The sequence below is a fragment of the Filicampus tigris genome, chromosome 15, assembly GCF_054856515.1.
Source record: "Filicampus tigris isolate MCC_2025a chromosome 15, RoL_Ftig_1.0, whole genome shotgun sequence".
Classification (NCBI taxonomy): Eukaryota; Metazoa; Chordata; class Actinopteri; order Syngnathiformes; family Syngnathidae; genus Filicampus; species Filicampus tigris.
The window spans coordinates 16498732-16517833 of NC_141231.1; the positions used below are offsets into that span (position 1 = coordinate 16498732).

Here is a 19102-nt window from a genome sequence, read left to right on the forward strand (position 1 = left end):
AACCTTCACTTACCTGCTCCCATGAATATCATTACTCACGTCACAAGTTACACTACACGTATTTATGGAAAAGCAAAAGACAAAAAAAAAAAAAGGAAACACACCTACTCCAAAATATTGTTCACATACTTTATACCATATAGTTGTTGGTAAAAGGGTGAGTTTGCAATTACCCAACCTGCCCCCCCCCTCCCCCCCCAAAAAAACAACACTTTTTGTCATATTTGTTAAAACAGTCATTATAAATATGATTTATGGCAAACTCATGTGTCTCTGTCCCAAGCTTGTGCCTCTAATTTGGTATACAACAACCCACCGCGCCAGGGGAATATCTTGGGACGTACCCAAAAATTTGGGATGGAACACTATTCATTTTCAACATTTCACCCGCGCCTTATATACCTTCGTTAATCAACTTTACACTACCTGTGAAGAAAAAATCTATCAGAGCCACCCAACGCTTTTAATCACGTTAGTCACTCATATGCGCGTCTTCATCTGCTTTTTGTACTGTGCCGATATAAGCAGCCGTTACAGCAATTAAATAAGCTGTTTCCTGATTAGAAGAACTGTTTTGAGATAAAGAAATGATACGACAGCCCGTATGGGCAGCCGCTCTTTCCAGGTCCCAGTTCAGCTCTCATTGTACTGCGAGCGCCTAAATCTGTTGACGTCGCGAGACGAGGGTGGGGGAGGGGTGGAGGAAAAGCTCTGCACTGCAGATACCTGTTAACGTCTTCGTATGAGATGCGTGTAAAAATCCCATCTGTGTTGTCACTGAGCTATCGTCCATCGATTTCCACACGGTGCGTCCATCAGCTGTGAAGTGATGTGAGAGGATCGTCACATCCATTGCCTCACTGAAGGAACTGTCATCGCCAGAAGCCGGCTGACAAATCAAACTGCTAATTATTTGGAGTGATTGTCCCCACATTAGATGATTAGCTGCTGAAAGCATCACAAATGATTCAACTTGGTTTCTTCACACTTGTTGCTCGACAAATACAAAAGCAAATGTTCTTTTTCTATCAAGTTCCGACATTTTAAAATAGTGAAGGGAGGAGATTTGAACTTGTCTAGGGGGATTTGCATCATGCTTGATACGACCTCCTGTGCTTTGATATTAATATCAATCTTTGCATTTTTTATGTTGTCATAAGACAATTTTTCAGTCAGATGACTCTGACATTTCATGATACATTGAGACTGATAGATTGACAACTGAAAAGAACTGATGTCTGACCGTCTTGCAACATGCCCCAGATGTCGTGTGCCAGCTACATGTTGCTGGTTTTAATTGTTTCACTAAAGCTGTTTTAAGCACATAACTCAAAACAACAAGCACTGAACTGGTTAATCCTTTCTTCCTCCTGAGGTTACTCTATCACTGGCTCCCAAGATCAAAACATTTCACAGATGTCCTTGCAATTAGTACTGAATCAGCAGTGGGAGAAACATTGCATGTTCATCCGCATCGATCGACCACGTATTGTATCCATCAACTATCCGGACATCATCCATTCACCTAACTATCAATCTGCTGTTCATCAATCGAGCAATCTTTTGTTCAGCTACTATCTATAAACTAATCTGTCTATCTCGTGTCTACCAGGGGTCTTCAATCCTGTTCCTCGAGGGCCGCTGTCCTCACGGTTTTCCATCTGTCCCTGTTGCATCACACCTGATTCGATTGATGAGATAATCAGCAAGGTCTCCAGATGCTGGATAACGATCCTGATCGAACAGGATTGAAGACCCCTGATCCACATAGTCCTTTTTTTCGTCCATCAATCCTAGCAGATCCATCCAACCATCAACTTGCAACCCATTGCTTCTCCACCCATCAACGATCATGAATCCATATTTCATCAATAACAAGCTTCATTCACCTTCCCATTTACTGTCGACTCATCAGCCGTCCACCCATCTGCTGGTATGGTAGTCCTCCCGTTTACTTTCCATCTACCAATCCATACCCAACTGCCTATCATCTTATCCATTTTCCTACGGGCCATCAATCTATCATATAGGGACCAATTCATCCATTCAATATCTACCGTGCCTTAATCATCATCAGAGATGGGAAATTCAGGTCCTGAATGTAAAACCCTGGCAAAGTTTGGCTTGAGCCACAGGCGCTTCTAATCAACTCAGCTCGTTTACCTGCCGGTTGAGTAGAAGCACCCTGTGGCTAAAGGCAAACTGTGGCAGGGTTTTTACTTTGTGGACCTGGATTTCCCATCTCCGACCATCATTCACTCACCCATCTAAAGTCCATCCTTCATCAAGCCACCAATCAAATGTCCAACGATCCATGATCGTCCTACCTATTTTATCCCGTGACTGACTGACCCTCACCATCCATTCGCCGGCAGTATAGTATCTATCCATGAATCTGCTTCCCACTGCCCTACCATCTATTCATTCTTCAGCCATCATCCAGTCATCATACACCCGCTTTCTTACTTTCTATTTTTTTTTTTAAAGTTGACACGAACCCCAAGGCAGATCATTGTACGACCGGATGGATGAATTACTGGATGGCTCACTGGCAAAATCGTCATTGGGTAGCCTACATAGTCGATGTGACGGGTGAGTCACAGGATACATTAAATGGACGTTTGACTGGAATGGTTACCGGATAGATGGGTGCATGGCTCACGGGATACATGCAAAGGTTAGATTAATCAATGGATGAATGGACAACCCTTCCACCTACCGTACACTTACCAGTTGCCCCCCGTCAATACAACCAGCAATTCATCCATCCAGTGTCCCAAGCTCGTTCCCCCATGTGACATCAACACCCATCCGCATACAGTAGCTACTGTCCATTGAGCAACATTGAGGACCATTCATACATTAATCATCCACGACTGTCAATCATCCATCCATCCATTGCATCCATCCATCCACTTTCCATCCAAACATCAATTCATCCATTGTCCATGTGTCCATCCACCAAAGCATCCATGCACCCACCATCTGCTTGTTGAGAATGACATTCACTTTCATGCTTTCTTTGTCTAAAGTGTGGAGGTGGAAAAGAGACAGAAACACACACTTTTGTTCCTAAAATTGGCAATTGTCCCAGAAGCCTTCACCCGCTGCATGTGTGTGCAAGCACGTCTATGTGTTTTATTTTGAGCTGTGTGTACGGAATATCAAAAACTCTCCTGGTGATGTGCAATGACTCTCCTGTCAGTGCAATTTAAGAGTGTGCATTTAGTTGCAATAAATCAATTTAGTTTATGTGTCTAAGTGAAGATGACAGATCAAAATACTGTGCATTCAGTTACTATTCTAGTGATTAGGTTACGCTGTGTATGGATTTAGTTAACGTGTGTGTCTACATACGTAACTAATTTAATCTCTAACAAGCGCATTTGACATGGAGTTCACCTTTGAGCTGAAGTGACCAAATGTTCTTTTAAAACAACAGCGATGATGCTTCAAAATCAGTCTTTTCACAATTCTCCCCTAAGACAGAGATAACCTAATCATATATGCACCAGCTTTATTAATCTCTTGGTAAGGAGATACTATTCCTACTTTTCCATACAAGTGGTTTGACAAATGGGAGAAATATAACAATATGCGAGAATGGGTATTTTAATGGAATGCCATCATTTTTAACAAGAATAGTCTCCACAATCTGCAGTCATTTTGGTGAAATACAGAACAATTTTTACAATTTTTCAGTCAAATATCCAGCCTGATAGCCATATTTCATTACAAATAAAATTCCACATGTGCAAACCATGTTTATTGTAATTTGCTTGAATTTGTCTTGTTTTGTTTTTTTTTGTGATCAATCAATTGTAGATGCTGCTTATTGTCATCGGGGTCAACGGTGAGCTGTATGCCGACCCCAGCTGACTTTGGACGAGAGAGGTGGTGGATACCCTGTACTTGTCCCCCCGCAGGACACATAAAGACAGCTGCCCTAATTAAGTGTTAAGTCCAGATTCAAATTCTTGCTTTTTGCCATCTGAATGGATTTTAAGGAGTATACACCATATCAAGATCAGAGATCTTAGCCCGAGTTTGGTGAACATACAATTTTCTGTTCCAGCATGCCTGTGCTCCAGTGCACATTGTGAAGTCCATCATACAGCACTCGCATGTTAAGCTTATGCTATCAAGGTAAAGCAAAAAAAACCTCATACGTCGGGTCAAAAATACATCATATTCATAATGAATCATCTGGCTATGTGATTAATAGTCTCAGATGAAATGTCACAAATGTAAGTGAACAATTGCATAAGGAAACTTTGAGTTGGTGGATTGTGCAATTTGTTTTGTCAACGTGCAAAAATGCGCACAATTACAAAGACGCTGGATAGCATGGTAATCATTGACCGTAACACCTGAATTACCTTTCTAATGTACACAAATCAACTAATTGTTTCAGCCCTAAACACATCCCCGAGAGGGAATGAACGAGATCAATACTGTAGATGAAAGCCCATCCTGAGGCTACATTACATTGTGTGCAACGTGTGTAAGTGTGCATGTATTCATCTTCCACAGACTTGGCAGCCTTATAATAGCTCAACAGTGGAATCACTGGCAGCTGGGTGATTACCTTCAATCATTTTGGGAAGTAGAGACAACCCTCCCTCCTATCCCTTGGGGCTGAATGTTTACAAGATGTTTACATGACCCATGTACAGCTCTGTCCCATCTTAATACTTTATATTGTAGCAGGAGTCATTTAGAGTCTTCGAGAAGTAACAATAGGCTACCGTCTTATCTTTTCATAGGGTGCGTAGAAAATTAGATGATAGGGCTGACAAGAGTGCGTGGTTTCTAAAGTGAAAGGACGAAAATTGCATTTTAATGTATTTATCAGTATTGTTATTTACATTTTAGCTAATGAAAAATGTTTCGTCTGTATATTTGTAACTGGTGTTTCCAATGTTTTAGATGTGTGAGCATACGTGTGCAAATTTTATTCAATATAATAATGGATGTTGATGATAACCGTTTTTTTTTTTTTTTTTGCGGCCCCCATGAGATAACCTTGGCCACCCCATGGGGACCCCCCCTAAGGATAAAAGTGTAGCTCTGCCACTGTACCACTGTAATCTGAAATATCAGATCCTGTTTCATATTTACCGAAATTATCAATATCGAGGCAGATTATGTTTCGTGTGTACTGGCGTTAACAACTCAACTTTTGTTCGTTATTTTTACCTCGCTTTGGCGCTTGAACTCTCTGGGAAGGACGCTGACGACCGGCACCCTAAGAGCTTGAGACACGAACTCCAATTTGACAATCTCGTCCCGGTTCCGTGGGAAGGAAACCATGGCGGAGATCCCCTGGACGACCACCGTGTGACACACGCTCTCCACAAAGGACAGCGGGTCCTCGTCCTCGGGGCTGCCCGGCGAGGTGAAGGAGAAGGCGGGAAGCTCGCCGAGTCCCGAGCCAACCGCCATGACGAGCTCCAGTGACAAATTGAAGGGAAGAATCCCGGCTCGGTTCACAGCCTCCACTGCGAGCAGGACGGACTCTCTGGGTGCGAATAAACGATTATCCCACGATGTGCTTTCTTCCCGCTGCCGCGCGTGGATTTTACCCCTGCTCCCACCTCGATGGCTGGAAGCGGAGCCTCTACTCCGGAGGCTTCCAAACTCGGACCCGGCACTTTTTGGGAGCTGCTTGCCCACATGCGCTCGCCCATCTCTGGTCCCCGGTGACGCCCCCGCGTTATTCCAGACATCGGAAGTGCCGGTGTCGGGGAGTAAGCGAGGGTGCACATGCAGAACCCCCACGCGAACCGTGTGGCCGATGCGCTTTAGAACCTGGCACGGCTGCGGGTGCGAGTAAGAGCACGGCGGGAAAAAGGCTATTGCGCACATCAGTAAACACAGAGATGAGCCGGTACCATTCACCATCATCATCAGCCCCATCTTCACCGTCTCCAAACCGCAGCTTAACCGGATTCCCGGTCCGGCCGCAGATCGGCCCAATACAGGGGCCGCTCCTTTGGTGCCCCTCCCGGGCCCCACAGTGTGGCCCTTGTGAGCCGCTCAGACCAACCGCAGACCCGGATCCAGCTCCGGTTCCACGTCCAGATGCTGGTCCAGCTCCCGGCAAACTTGCGCGTTCCTCCGCACACTCAAACAACAGGCGGGAGCCGCGCGCAGGCAAGCAAATATCCCCCAAAGTGCCGTCTTTCATCTCAAAAGACTTACATCATTTAAGCCTTAAGGCGAGTGAACAGGTTGTGCCATCAAATAACATCTTCACACACTGGACGCGAGGAAAAACACGCAGGAGAAAGAAGACAAAATATGTCCACTGCGCATTAATAAGAATATTCCAAAAGAGTGGAAGCCCTCTTTCAGAAAAATAGCCCATTATCATCCAAAGCGCAGGAGCTTCAACAGCCTCAACAGGTATTCAAACATTACAAAACACATTTTCCACTTTGCAGAGCGCGTGTTGACGGGTTCGAGTCCGCGTCAAATACTGACACTGGTGCCGGCACGAGAGCGCAGTGGGTTGGCTCTCATCGCAAGAAGGTTTTTAACCCTCTGCTGGCTTTACCCCCACCCCTCACACTGCATTAGTGTCAGAGAATAGACGAGCCCCCCCCCCCCAAAAAAAAATCGGGACACCTGGTTGTTGTACAGCTGCCTTCCAGCTATGCTTCCTCGATTGACCAGGTTTAAAGTTACTGTTCAAACTTTGGTGCATGCTTAAATCTCAGAACAGAATGAACACAACACAATCAATGGGATGATGAGGAGCCATGCACCACAAACGTTTTGTGCAAATTGTGTGTTACTAAAGTGCCTTGCTTTTTTTTGTGTGTGTGTGAAAATGACTAGCCGTAAAAGTGCCTTTTTTTTTTTACTGTGTGAAAATGACGAGCAGTCATGAAAAATAGTCATTTGAACAACATACAGTGATTAGTGGTAAACTAGGACTCTCTGGCATAGAACTGGCATGACATGACACCGTCTAATGCTCAATATGTTTTAATCATTTGAACGTGCACTGAGAGCTTTAAGTAGCCGGAGTGTTTAATCGAAACGCTATATGCAAAAAGTAAGTAAGATACAAGCTAAAAGACACATATAACCTAATCATGACAGCAGCCTCAAAACTATTGATTTGATGGTGTGTCTTGAAATTGTCACAGAAATGGTACTTTGATACTGAAAGTTCAATGGGACTGATGCATCCCATACAGCAGGGGGTGGAAACGTCCGGCTCTAGGGCCAAAAATGGCCCGCCGCCAATTATATCTGGGTCACCAGATAACATTAATGGATTTTCTTTTTTAATATAATTAGAGATGTCACAATATTCAAGGTATTAAAATTGCCTCAATATCGTCGTGGTCTTGTTTCTCTACGTAATAATGAGCTGTTCCACTCCACTTTAATGTTTCGTGTTACGCGGCCAATCGGGTTGGCATTAACCCAAGTGACGATGCGATTGCGTCAGAAGAAATACAATGTTGATTGGCAGACTGGCCCATTATTTATTTATTTATTTATTAATAATATGCTTTTACCAACCGACTAATTTACCTGGCAACAGTCGAATAAGGGGAGTACTGGCACTTTTTTTTTTCCACTTAAAGCGCTACCCGTGATATTATTAGGAAAAAATTTGTCCCGCAGTAAAAAGTTGCCGACCCCTCCCATGCAGCGAGACTTCAAAGGATGGAGAGAAACGATAGGACGGAATCAGGGAAGACATGTTTTAACCTCTAATTAAAGGTTTATTTGCAAAAGAGGTGAACCGTATGTTATGTTGTTGTTTTAATTGTCATGTAATCAAATCAAAACAACTTTTTGGGCATCGGTTGAGGTAGAATGGGTGCACACGTTGTGCATCAAAGTCAAATGGGTTGTCATGTCTAGCGGGGGAGAGTGACATGTTATGTCACGCATGAAGTGACTACTGCAGGCACTGTTCAGACCATCTAACCTCGACACCTAATCCAATCTCTCAACTCAAGCAGAGGGAGCTCTAGGGCTAGCAAAAACATCTATGTTTCGGAACAAATCCTGAAATACAGTAAAAAGGCAGACCGTAATGGATTTACATACATAGTTGAACTTCACACATAAGAAATTTGTTGTGTGTTTTTTTTTTTTGAATCCCATTCTACGAAACAAAATAGAAAGAAAGAAAAATGCAGCAAATTTCAGGAATGTGCCTGTCGACCTTGTGGAATTATAGTTATCTTCAGGTATCAGATTTAGAAGCCATCAGGTGTCAGCAAGGATGCAGACAAAAGCTAGCTAGCTAATTAATGTCGGTGTTACGGTTTTAAATGTAGGTTTACTCACACATGGTTAGCCATGTGTGGGCAAGCATCATGTTTACATTGCGTTTGCAGTTTTATTGTTGTTGAAGTGGGCTCGTGGAATTTGCACAAAGCTGTGCTTGGCAAACTGAGAGGCTAAATGGCGAGTCTGAAGCCGTTTGTCTTTTGTCATTTTGCCCGGGGTCGTTTTGTCAGAAGCCTTTCAACGAATGCAGTTTCGTCTGAGGCCGCGTCGCCCGATGGTCGATGGAGTAATTCAATAGACTTGACAGAAAAACGAAACCTATTTGCCTTCAGTCCGATGGTGCGATTCTATCAAACATGACAACCTTTTTCCGGACATCCTGATGATTTTGAACTTGATGTCTGATACCTGACACTGTAATTCCCTAAACTTGACAGATGTATTCTTGAGACCTGTTGCTTTTTCATCTCACATCTGATTATAATTATATTCCACCCGTTAGTTGTGTAATGAATACTGGCTTGCTGTTCAGTGCAGCTGCCATTTTCGTTTACAATAGCAGTCAAGTAAAAGCCGCGCGAGCTGCGCTCAGGTACACTTTGTAAACGAAATGTAATATGGTCATTTATTTCTATACAGTATAATAACGGGATTTATTCTGTTAGCGCCGTCATGTTGCTACTCTAAAAAGCGTTATAATTGAGTGAGACGTCTCATGTTTGAGAAATGTTTGTGTTTTCTTTTGGAAATGACATTTGATTAAAAAACACATTGATCACACGTGCACGATATAATGGGATTATTAAGTATGGGTTCTTGGTGTTGGTAAATACACAAATACTCTGGTGCCACTTTAGAGCTGTCGTGACGCCACCAATAGCTACAGGTGCTATGAATAAGTCAGGAATGTTGGCAACCAACCAAATTTGACAGTTGCTGCCGGTGGAAGAGTTTTCTGTCAGACTGTCAAAAGCAGCCTAAGGGCAGTCATTCTCATGGCTGCTGAGGGAAGAGACCAAACGTTGTTGGCACTGGCGTTAATGCTTCCAAGACCATCTGGAGGAGGTTTACGAAGCAAGAAGAAGAAGAGCAAGCAGAAAGAACTGCTCGCTAAACGCTGCAAAGATTGAAGACGATATTTTCGGAGCATTTACAGAGCGCTGTGTCAAAGTTTGCGTGGTGGAGTGTGAAGGACCCAAGTGCAGGAAGGCAAGACAGGGAGGCCGGAATGATCCCAAGAAGGATTTATTTTTCAGGAATGAGGAATTCTTACAAATACTAAATTAACAAAGTCCAAAAACAAGATTCAAAATAGCAAACACTTGGAGCAAGACAGAAAGAAACCTGGGAACTAAAACTATACACCTGACAAAAACCTTAGCCGATGTTTGATGACAGTTTAAAACATGGAACAAAAAGGATGTCAAAATGTGTCACTCTTATCTATTCACTGCCTTACTCTTTGTTTTCCCTGTTAATCCTTTAAAACTTCCTATTTTTTCCCCCCTCTCTGTCCATGGTGCGGCAGTCACCCATTTTAATCCTATCGCCACCCATTTTAATCTCACTGCCGAGTAGGTGTACCCGTCTTTTATCCCTATCTCAATAGGTTTCTGACCTTTTTTTCTGGTTCAATATTCGATTGTAAATCCATATGTCGATGTTACGTTTGCCTAATCTTCAGACTTTTTTCTCACCTGTCCCATTTTTCTCACCTGTCCCGCCTGTCTCGAGTGTTATTTCGCAGGGGTGAATTCAGCCAAGTTGCATGAGTAGACTGCATTGACCATATATGGAAACACGTTACACTTCCTGTACAGTAGGTGGCAGTATGCACCAAAAAGATGTACAATACAAGACAATACAATACAATACAATTTTATTTATAAAGCGCATTTCATAACAGCTAGAGCTGTAACAAAGCACTTTACGACCAATAAAATAAATAGAACAAAAACAATAAAAGGCTGTGATTCATGTAAGAAAAGGTGAAGACTCGCATTCGGTCTGACAGACCATCGATAGATCGGATTCCAACCATGGCCGCAAGCCATTTTAAAAACTTTATATTCAAACTTTTGGGTGTTTTAGGAGTTAAAACAGCGGCAGGAAGCCAGCGGCGTACTTCCTCTGCACTGAACCTTTTTAATTTATTTTTATTTTTAATTTATTTTATTATTATATATTTTTTTTTTTGATGGACTGGCGGACCGGTGAAATTTACTGACGGAAGCGATGACGGATATAACATGATGAATTGACCGTTAAAGTTTGGTTCAGCTTGAAATAATGATGGACTGAAGATGACGGACCGGCGCCTAAGCCGCTGACGAATGACTGACCGGCAAAATTTTGTAAATTACCCACCTCTGATTATTCCCATAAGGAAAAGAACTGCATATAACAAACCATAAAAAGAAAACACCCGACCCTAACTTTTTGTAAAGTGACAATGAACAGCCAGCGACTGGCAAAATTCCAATGTAAAGGTTCCATTGTTTCTTATCAGTTTGCTTGTCTTGGCTCAGACTGCTGAGTTCCCCAGCATCCATCTCTGTGTGAGTCCTCTTGCTTTATGGTGACTCTGTTGACCTTTCCACCTGCCATCCTAATTCTTCCATGGCTCATTTCCCTCTCCAGTGTCAAGGCTCATGACCAGATGAAACTTGAAAGCGTATATGAGGATAAACTTCAAGGTCAGAGCGCTTATGCGATGCACATCTGCACATTTGATCACAGCATGGGTCAGCAGAGAAGAATCACACACTGATTTTCGTTTGTCGCGGGGGTTATACGAACAAAGACAGGTATTTGAGTTCCAGCCCTTAAAAACAGTCACATCTACAACACCTGCACATGCTTTGTACACATCCTTTTTAACAGATTGAAATTCAGTCGCAGGTCATTTTATGTGTCTTTGCGGATTAGGTATAAATAATAGTCTGCACAACTATTTGGACAACTCTGTTTTGCATGGAATCGCTGAAACAGTTGAGCCATGAGTAAACATGCACTCTTAATTGCTTAATCCGTCTCATTGGTTAGCTTTGCACACGTAACTTTAAAATGACTTTCTGCCTTATAAATGCTTTTGTCACTGACAACTATCAAATCAAACAAACACTTTCAGATATTTTGCTCTTACTTTGTACTCCAGAGTTTTATTTTGTGAAAGTCAGGAGGAATTACATGTTGACTGTTTTTCAAATTCACATTTCAACATGTAGTTTTGCATGTGTTTGCAGAAAAAAATCATTCAGATGGACAACAATGGAAATCAATCAGGAAATCGGGGGAAAAAGGCCTCCGATCGATCCATCGAATGCCCCAAAATTGGTGGATACACTGTATGTCTCATAAGTAAGACAAAACCTAGAGTTTAAAGCATCATCATGTGCACTTTGTAGGTAATTGCTTCTGCAAACATCAGCGGTACACAGTGTGAGTCACTTGTTACACCACCTCATGTGTATCTGATGTATCTAGCAGGGAAAAGAAAATGCTTATATTGACACGGGCCTGTGGTCTCAGTTCATGCTGACGTTAGCGATATGCTAATCAGATGTTTCACACTTGAACACTTTAGCACAGTATGCAATACATTGCTTGACTTTTCTCACAAATGATCTTCAATCAGGCAAGTTTGGAAGAAGTAAATGATTAAAATATGTAACAAAACACTGAAAAAAAAATTATATATATATATATATATATATATATATATATATATATATATATATATATTAGGGCTGGGAAAAAATATCGCATCTCGTTGTATCGTGATACTTTTTATGCCGATACCAAGTGTCTATATGTTGATGAAGTATTGATACATTATGTTATGTTATGTTTTGCACGTTCTATAACAGACTTTTGGAACATTTGAGGACCTTAAAGTTGAGCTTTGTGAATGGAGTTTTATTCATTGCACTCCTGTGTATCAGGAACAGTTACTGGAAGAGTTTAGGCACTTTTCAATCGTGACACTTGACATAAATGTCAAATGGCACTTAAGTTAAAAGTTTGGAAACACACGCCTCAATTTTTTTAATACAGCATATATATTTGTAATATATAAGTATCGCAATACGTATCGGGTCACAACCCAAGTATCGGTATCGGTATCGGATAGGGTTTGTTTTTTATATATATTTATATATATACTGCATATATATATCTCGGGGAGCCCAGAAAGAGGTACTTAATTTTGATCCAATTTGAGGAGAGCATGGCCAACTGATTGTCGTCATAGCAACCAAGTCACAAAGCAAAGGATTAGTCGGCAATGGTCTAACCTTCGGCTCATTCTTCCCCTGCTGAGTGGAAGACATTTGACAAATGAAAATACGTGACCAGAACATGTTAAAGTCAGGAGCCACTTGAGCTCAGCCCATCATGATGATGATGATCATTTATGGTAGATGAAGTAATAATCTTACTTTACAGATGCATATTTTATTTACGAATGTGCTATTAATAGAACACGGCATGTCATATTGGGATTAGTTTACCGTAGACACACAAACACCAGGAATTCTGTGACAGTGTCGCCTGGTTCTGCCACATTCATATAAATAGCTAATATTAATGGGCCGCACACCTGCAGTGTCAGCTGGTCCGATGACATTGTGGAGTCTCATATTTCAATGAGCCACTCGAGTCAGCACATACTTCATTTCTCAGGATTTTTCTATTTTTTGTTTTGCACAGGCAGAGGATTACTGGCTCGGCAGGATCGCTCCCCCGTCGAGATAGCTGGCCTGAAATGGTCACATACACGGTTTCCTTTTTGGAATACCCATTCCAACATTTCTCTATCGCCAGCAGGCTGTGTCAGCCCTTCTCAAAATTATTTCAGCCATTTTATTTGTGGTCTATAACTGTTTCTATGCGTTTATACGGTTCACCGTCTTTCCCTGAATTTTTCCTAAACCATTCTTTAGCAACATCTGAAATGCTGAAATTCTTCATTATCAACTAGGCATCCTCACTAGTTAGTTATAAAAAATACCCACAAATCTATCCAAACTACCCAGCAGTTTATTATCATCCGGTCATTCATTGGACTGTCCATAAACCCATCCAGCCATAGTGACTACCTATCGAACATTTCTCCATCATTCATTCATGAAACTACCTATAAACTCATCCGTTAATTGGATCATTAATTTACCCGCCACTCATTTATTCATTGAACAATCTGCAAATCTGCTCAGTGATCTTGTACATTGCAAACTAAAAAAAATCCTATTCAAACTCGAAGGGCAAAAGGGCAAATACATCATTCTGTAATTCATGCCTTGGTGTCTAATCCTTGCAACGAAATACAGTATATATTAATCTGTAGAATAACCCCTGAGGATATATTTATCTGCCAATATAGTAAATGTATCAATGAGAAGTAATTTAACCATGAGATGAATGAGTACAAATGAAGTCTTCTCAATTTTTATATCACAGTTTTGTTTTTTTTTTCCATTCTGTTCTCCTAGTTTGCCATTCACATACCGTCGTGACATTACTGGCACGTGCCAATCATTTTGAATAACCACAAAAGTGAACAAAACTTTTCTGCCCCTTCAGATAGCGAATGTACGTTTCTACCGAGATGATAACAATTCACTGTATAGAGAAAAAGTTAGTTCATTCACCGTCCTCACCTTCAGTCTGTTCAATACCCACTTGGGTATTGTAATGCATTCTCGTTGCACCTTTAATCGTCCAGATTTTCTAATTTGCGCAAGAAACAAAATAAAAGTTTACGAGTGCTGTGGTGGGATCATTGAACTGCTCATTGGACCACTGTGGCGGTAATCATCGTCTCCTCGGTAGCTGTATTCTATAATTAACCTGCTAAAGAAAGATACAGACAGCCACTAGAAAAAGATGGATGATGGCCATTGTGTTTTGGACTACATAAGAGAGACAACGTAACAACATGGCAAAAAATGATGGGGAGGTTGAAAGTGAGACAGACAGACAGACAGTCTACCAAAGTTGATTGTCTGACATACTGGATTTCTATGAAGCACACAGGGGACACTGTTAGTGGGTACCAATGGGGGCAAGTCCAATTACAGGATGGAACAGGTGCTCCTAGAAAAAAAAATATATATATAAGCAGACTTTGCTGATGTTAATATTGTCGCTGGAATGGGATCTGCAGTGGCCATATAAAGCTTTAATGAATATATCTGAATAACTAAGCTGCATCTCACTTACTTTCTCAAGATGGAAAAATGTGATAAGACGGAAAACAGAAACATCAGCAAATTGAGTTGTGCCACAAGTATCCCCTCTGCACTAAAATAACACTCTATAATTCCATTTTGTTCGCTAACTCCGGGGATAGACTATTTTCACCCCAGTCATGCAGTTGTAACACTGTTAAAAACAAACAGCGTGCAATTCGCATCAGCGTCAGAAATGTGCTCTCACTGTAATTTTAGTATACCAATATCAAAACACGTTGTAACCACCAAAACACCTCGCCCCACAACACATCCCTCCACCCTTAGTTCCATGGGGGAATTATGCCAGCAAACACCACGCACACATTTTAAAAAAAATTTTATGTTCTTTAACCTCAACATTAAGAACAATCATTTTTGGACTCTTTAAAGCTATATTTGACACCACTCGGCTTTAAGGTTAGTGCACATTATTTTCATCACTTACATTCATGAATAATAATCATAAAAAAAAGCTTTTTCTTGTAATCCAAAGACATGTCCATTTTCTATGAAAGCATTACAAGGCCTTATCATTCTGTTAAAATTTCTGCCAGACTACCAGCCTGAAACTCTACAAACAAAAGAAACCAGCATTAGAGTGCCAGCTTTTTCCACTGATATGAGATCCAACTCACTGTGTGTAATGTACACCAAGAGCCATTTTGCAAAGAGAAAACCATTATTCATGTGGCCGACTGGTGAGCACATCCGCTTCACAGTTTAGAGGTTGAGGGTTCAAATCTTGGCTGCGGCCCCCCTGTTTGGAGTTTGTATGTTCTCCCCATGCCTGCGTGCATTTTCATGATCTGCGTCATCTAACACAGCACGCATACAACCTTGGTAACGGCCCCTCAGAGGCTGATGTTGATGTACAAAACTCAAATTGGAATCAACGCCTTGTTAAAGCCTTTCACATCAATAAGAGATACTGTCTCGTCTTCTCGTGAAGAGACATTCACATTATTTCATGTTTGTGTTCATTAAAAGGTTGTAAATAAGTTAATATTTTTTCATAAATAAGTTTATTATTGTCGATTTTCATCGTGAAAACTGTTAAAACTTTGGGATAAAAAATGTGAGAGTAAGACCTCAAATTTTTGTGGATCGTTTTGTCTTTTGGTGATGTAAGCACATCTGTTGTCAATAATGGATCTTTGACGTATTTCACCTCTGAAGACAAGATATCGTTGTAGTTGGTTGAGAATAGCTCAAATACGGTGAATGTACTCCAAAACACTTTAAGCCTTGGAAGACTTCCGTCTTTGTGAGTATTATTTATATGTTCATATACAGTTATTTGAGGTCGAATGTGGACATTATTCGATTGCAGGTGTATGGAAATGTTTTCTCATCAAGCTGACTGCTCGTGTTTAGACCTGCACTATGAGCCAGTTACTTGTATTTAATTATTAATATTGTGCGTATTTGTCTATTTTCTTTGTTGCACTTCTTTACAGTTTGTTGTCTGTAAAGAAAAGAGAACTTCCTCAAAGCAAGAAAAGTACGCCTTTTAAAATAAAAGACACAAGTTAAGCACTTTCTCAAAAGGTACATGCACATCCTTAAACAGTGCTTGGGAAAGCCTCTCTATTTCATAAGTGTCAGCATTTGACTGGAGCCTTCGCATTATTTTGCGGGGAATTTCTGTTTTAGGATGGGAAATCTGTGAAAAGTCTGGGCTGAATTGACAAGTTGATGACATGTAATTATTCAAGCTAGGAGCATGATGTCCTTATTGATCTGTGAGGCTGTGCAGGGACTCTCTCTATTTATCCTGTCTGTGTTATGGAAGCACTCAACTCGGCTATTATAGACCTGGAAACAATCTACACTACAGTTTATGGACACGCCGTGTAATTGGGGGCAAACATGGAACATGTCATCATTATCAGAACCAAAGAGAGGGTAGGCCATGGTTGTACATGTGCACACACATAACTCACATTGGATCACATCACACAGAGGAGCAAGCACAGGCTCTGTCTGACATAAATGATCAGACAAATGACGGTGATTGTATCTGATCTGGGCATATTTTAATTAACATATTTGAATCATTTGACATTCGTGCCTTTAAGCGTTGAAGTCGTGCATGTCAATTACGGCATGTGTAGTGTTTCAATACAGGCGGTCCTCAGTTAATGAGGCAGTTCGAGCGATAGGCAATCTCTTACCCAATGGTCCCCAACCTTTATCAAACAGATATCTTACGTGGAAAAAAAATCACTCAATGACGGACTGGCGGAAGCAGTTAGCGATGATTAGACTGACGGATGAAACCCACTTTCGCCATTCATCAGTCCGTTATTTTTCATCATTCATCAATGGTCCGCAAAACGGGTGTCCATCAGTGACGGACTGACGGACTTGTCAGACTGACCGAATTCCCACCTCTGATAATTAGAATTCAGCTATTTTTCAGGTGTTGCATGTCTGTATGTGATTGCATGGCTGCTCAGGTGTCTTTGTTATATTGTGAGCGTGTTACTTTGTGTGCATGTGTTTGTGTGTCATTTGAGAACTCCCAAATGGCCGCTCTGCTGTCTGTCACGGTGATCCAACGTGACAGCACGTCTTCCATAGCCGAGCCCAGCCAAGAACCTTCTCTCTCTTTCACTTAATGCTTCTTTCTGCTTCTTCTCTCGTCTTGATTTTTTTTTTTTCCCCTCCCCTCTTTGCACTGCCATTCCCCTTCTCATCTGTCATTTACATGCCGCCTTTTCTCACTTCACCTTGCTTTGTCCATTCCGAGGTATTCAACTTCATGCATAATCAGAGAGGAAACTCAGGAGGAGGAAGGACATTTGTTTGCTTCCTGTATCTTTGTCAACAAATATAAAAGGGCAGTTCTGGGGAAAGATGCAGATACGTGACATCAGCTAAATGCTGAAACGCAGTGAAGTGACATGAGTTACGGAGCTAAACAACGACAGTTACAGCACAAGAATGAGTTCAATCATATACAGTATTTGCACAGATATGTTTGAAGCAGCCCGGTTGCTCTCGTGGAATGATTTCAAGTTGTACATTTTAAAAAAATATATAAATATCACCGTGATAGTGTGATCGTAAACGCTTCAATGACAACAGATGAAATGGTACAGTTTGGACAATTTGTTTACACGCTATCTGCTTTTCAGAGCCTGAAATTAAATTATACAGATGTAGACATGCCCGATAAGTGTAAAGCCTGTATTTCCAACCTTTTGGAAAAAAACCCAACAAAAACATCATAGTCCCTCAAGAAACTTGGTTGTTATAACAACTATATGAGTGATAAATTGTCATCTGATGACAGACGCATCATTTTATTCCTCTCAAGTTATTTTGTTGAATATTTGTGCGTATGTGTGTAACGTTTCCTTTTTAGCTAAATTCATCCCTCAAAGGTGTTTACACACCCGCGGATCACGCAATGTTAGTTATTAACTGGCATCACATTCCCAGGAGGCGCCATAAGTCTGTCATGTGACACCAGAGGACTTCAATTATGTGGAGGCCGACATAGTAACAGCACATTTGATGAGCTTGCAGGGTTTTGCCCTACTAATAGCTTTTCTCTTGCTGGGTCGCTAGGATTAGTATAAATGGGTTCATATCAATCAGATTAGCATTTGGATGTTCAAATATAGCCCTATAAGCAGAGTGGAGACAGACACTAAGATACACTCATGCATCTTAAACACAGAACGGTGCTAAGACATTAAAATGTTCTGTCCATCTCATTCGATTGATCATATCTCAGTCCAAGCAAGGGTTTCCAGACCTCTCTGTCCTCCAGTTCCACCGGCGATAAGCAAAGCATTGCCAGGTGAGCAGTGCGATATACTTTCTCCAGCATGTCTGCCTCCTCACTGCTAGACATGCCTGCAACACATCCATTGGCATCAGTCTGAGAGGAATCTGCAGTATATGCTCCCACCATCTCACCTGGCTAGTTTACCGTGGATGAGAAATAGTCCTCCCGGTTGACAAAGATCCTCACCATCATACCTGAAAGGTCTCTTCTACTCTGTGTGATTTTTGCAGTCGGATACAAAAAAGCAAACAAACTGCACAACGGGGAGATAAGTTAGCATTAGCTTTAGCGTTAGCTAGCACCACCACAGTGTCGAGCTATTTGGCTGTGACTATTTGACTCACGGGGACTGTCACAATCTGTCTTGGCGCCTGTCTCACTGTTAGATATGCATCCATATTTGATAAAAGCTGGCCAATTAGTCGCGTGATTGAGCATCTTTCTTTTGAGATACCTACAAATCGTACGGTGCAGAACAGGCCCGAGGTTTGTCCCAGACACACTGCATTTAAACTGCTCAGTCAAAATGTAAATCAGTATCTGTCAGGGACCTTTGCATTTTAGCCTGTTCGACAACCACGTCTCTACAGACATTGAGCGAATCCACTTGTCGATCCTGTACACCATCTTTGGGTTGACCCAAATGACTCAAGTGAACCAGATCATGTTTTGTGAGTGAATCAAAGAAACCCCCAGTCCAAAACGTTACTTACCACCATTACTAACAGAGAACAAGGCACGAACTGAGTAAGCCAACATTTTATAAATGTAAGAAAATAGAAACACAAAAGCAAGCACTCAAAAGTTC

At 41.4% G+C, this 19102-nt stretch overlaps 2 protein-coding genes across 4 annotated transcripts in view; one reads left to right on the forward strand and one right to left on the reverse strand.

Annotated features, from left to right (window-relative positions):
- grin3a (glutamate receptor, ionotropic, N-methyl-D-aspartate 3A) overlaps window positions 1-19102 on the reverse strand; it is a 48760-nt gene that overhangs the window by 27585 nt on the left and 2073 nt on the right. Inside the window, exon 2 of one of the 3 annotated variants that reach the window (XM_086054506.1) lies at window positions 727-819. The exons of 1 other annotated variant lie outside the window; for it this stretch is intronic. Coding sequence is in view for 1 of the 2 variants with exons in the window: in XM_086054504.1 (XP_085910630.1) it covers window positions 5200-5919 (720 nt within the window). In the remaining variant the exon portion in view is untranslated. Of the gene's footprint in view, window positions 1-726; window positions 820-5199; window positions 6457-19102 lie in introns of those variants that run through there. One more of the 3 variants, XM_086054504.1, reaches the window with a different exon arrangement.
- epha5 (EPH receptor A5) overlaps window positions 15665-19102 on the forward strand; it is a 116056-nt gene continuing 112618 nt past the window's right edge. Inside the window, exon 1 of the mRNA XM_086054509.1 lies at window positions 15665-15759. The gene's annotated coding sequence lies outside the window, so the exon portion shown is untranslated. The remainder of the gene's footprint in view (window positions 15760-19102) is intronic.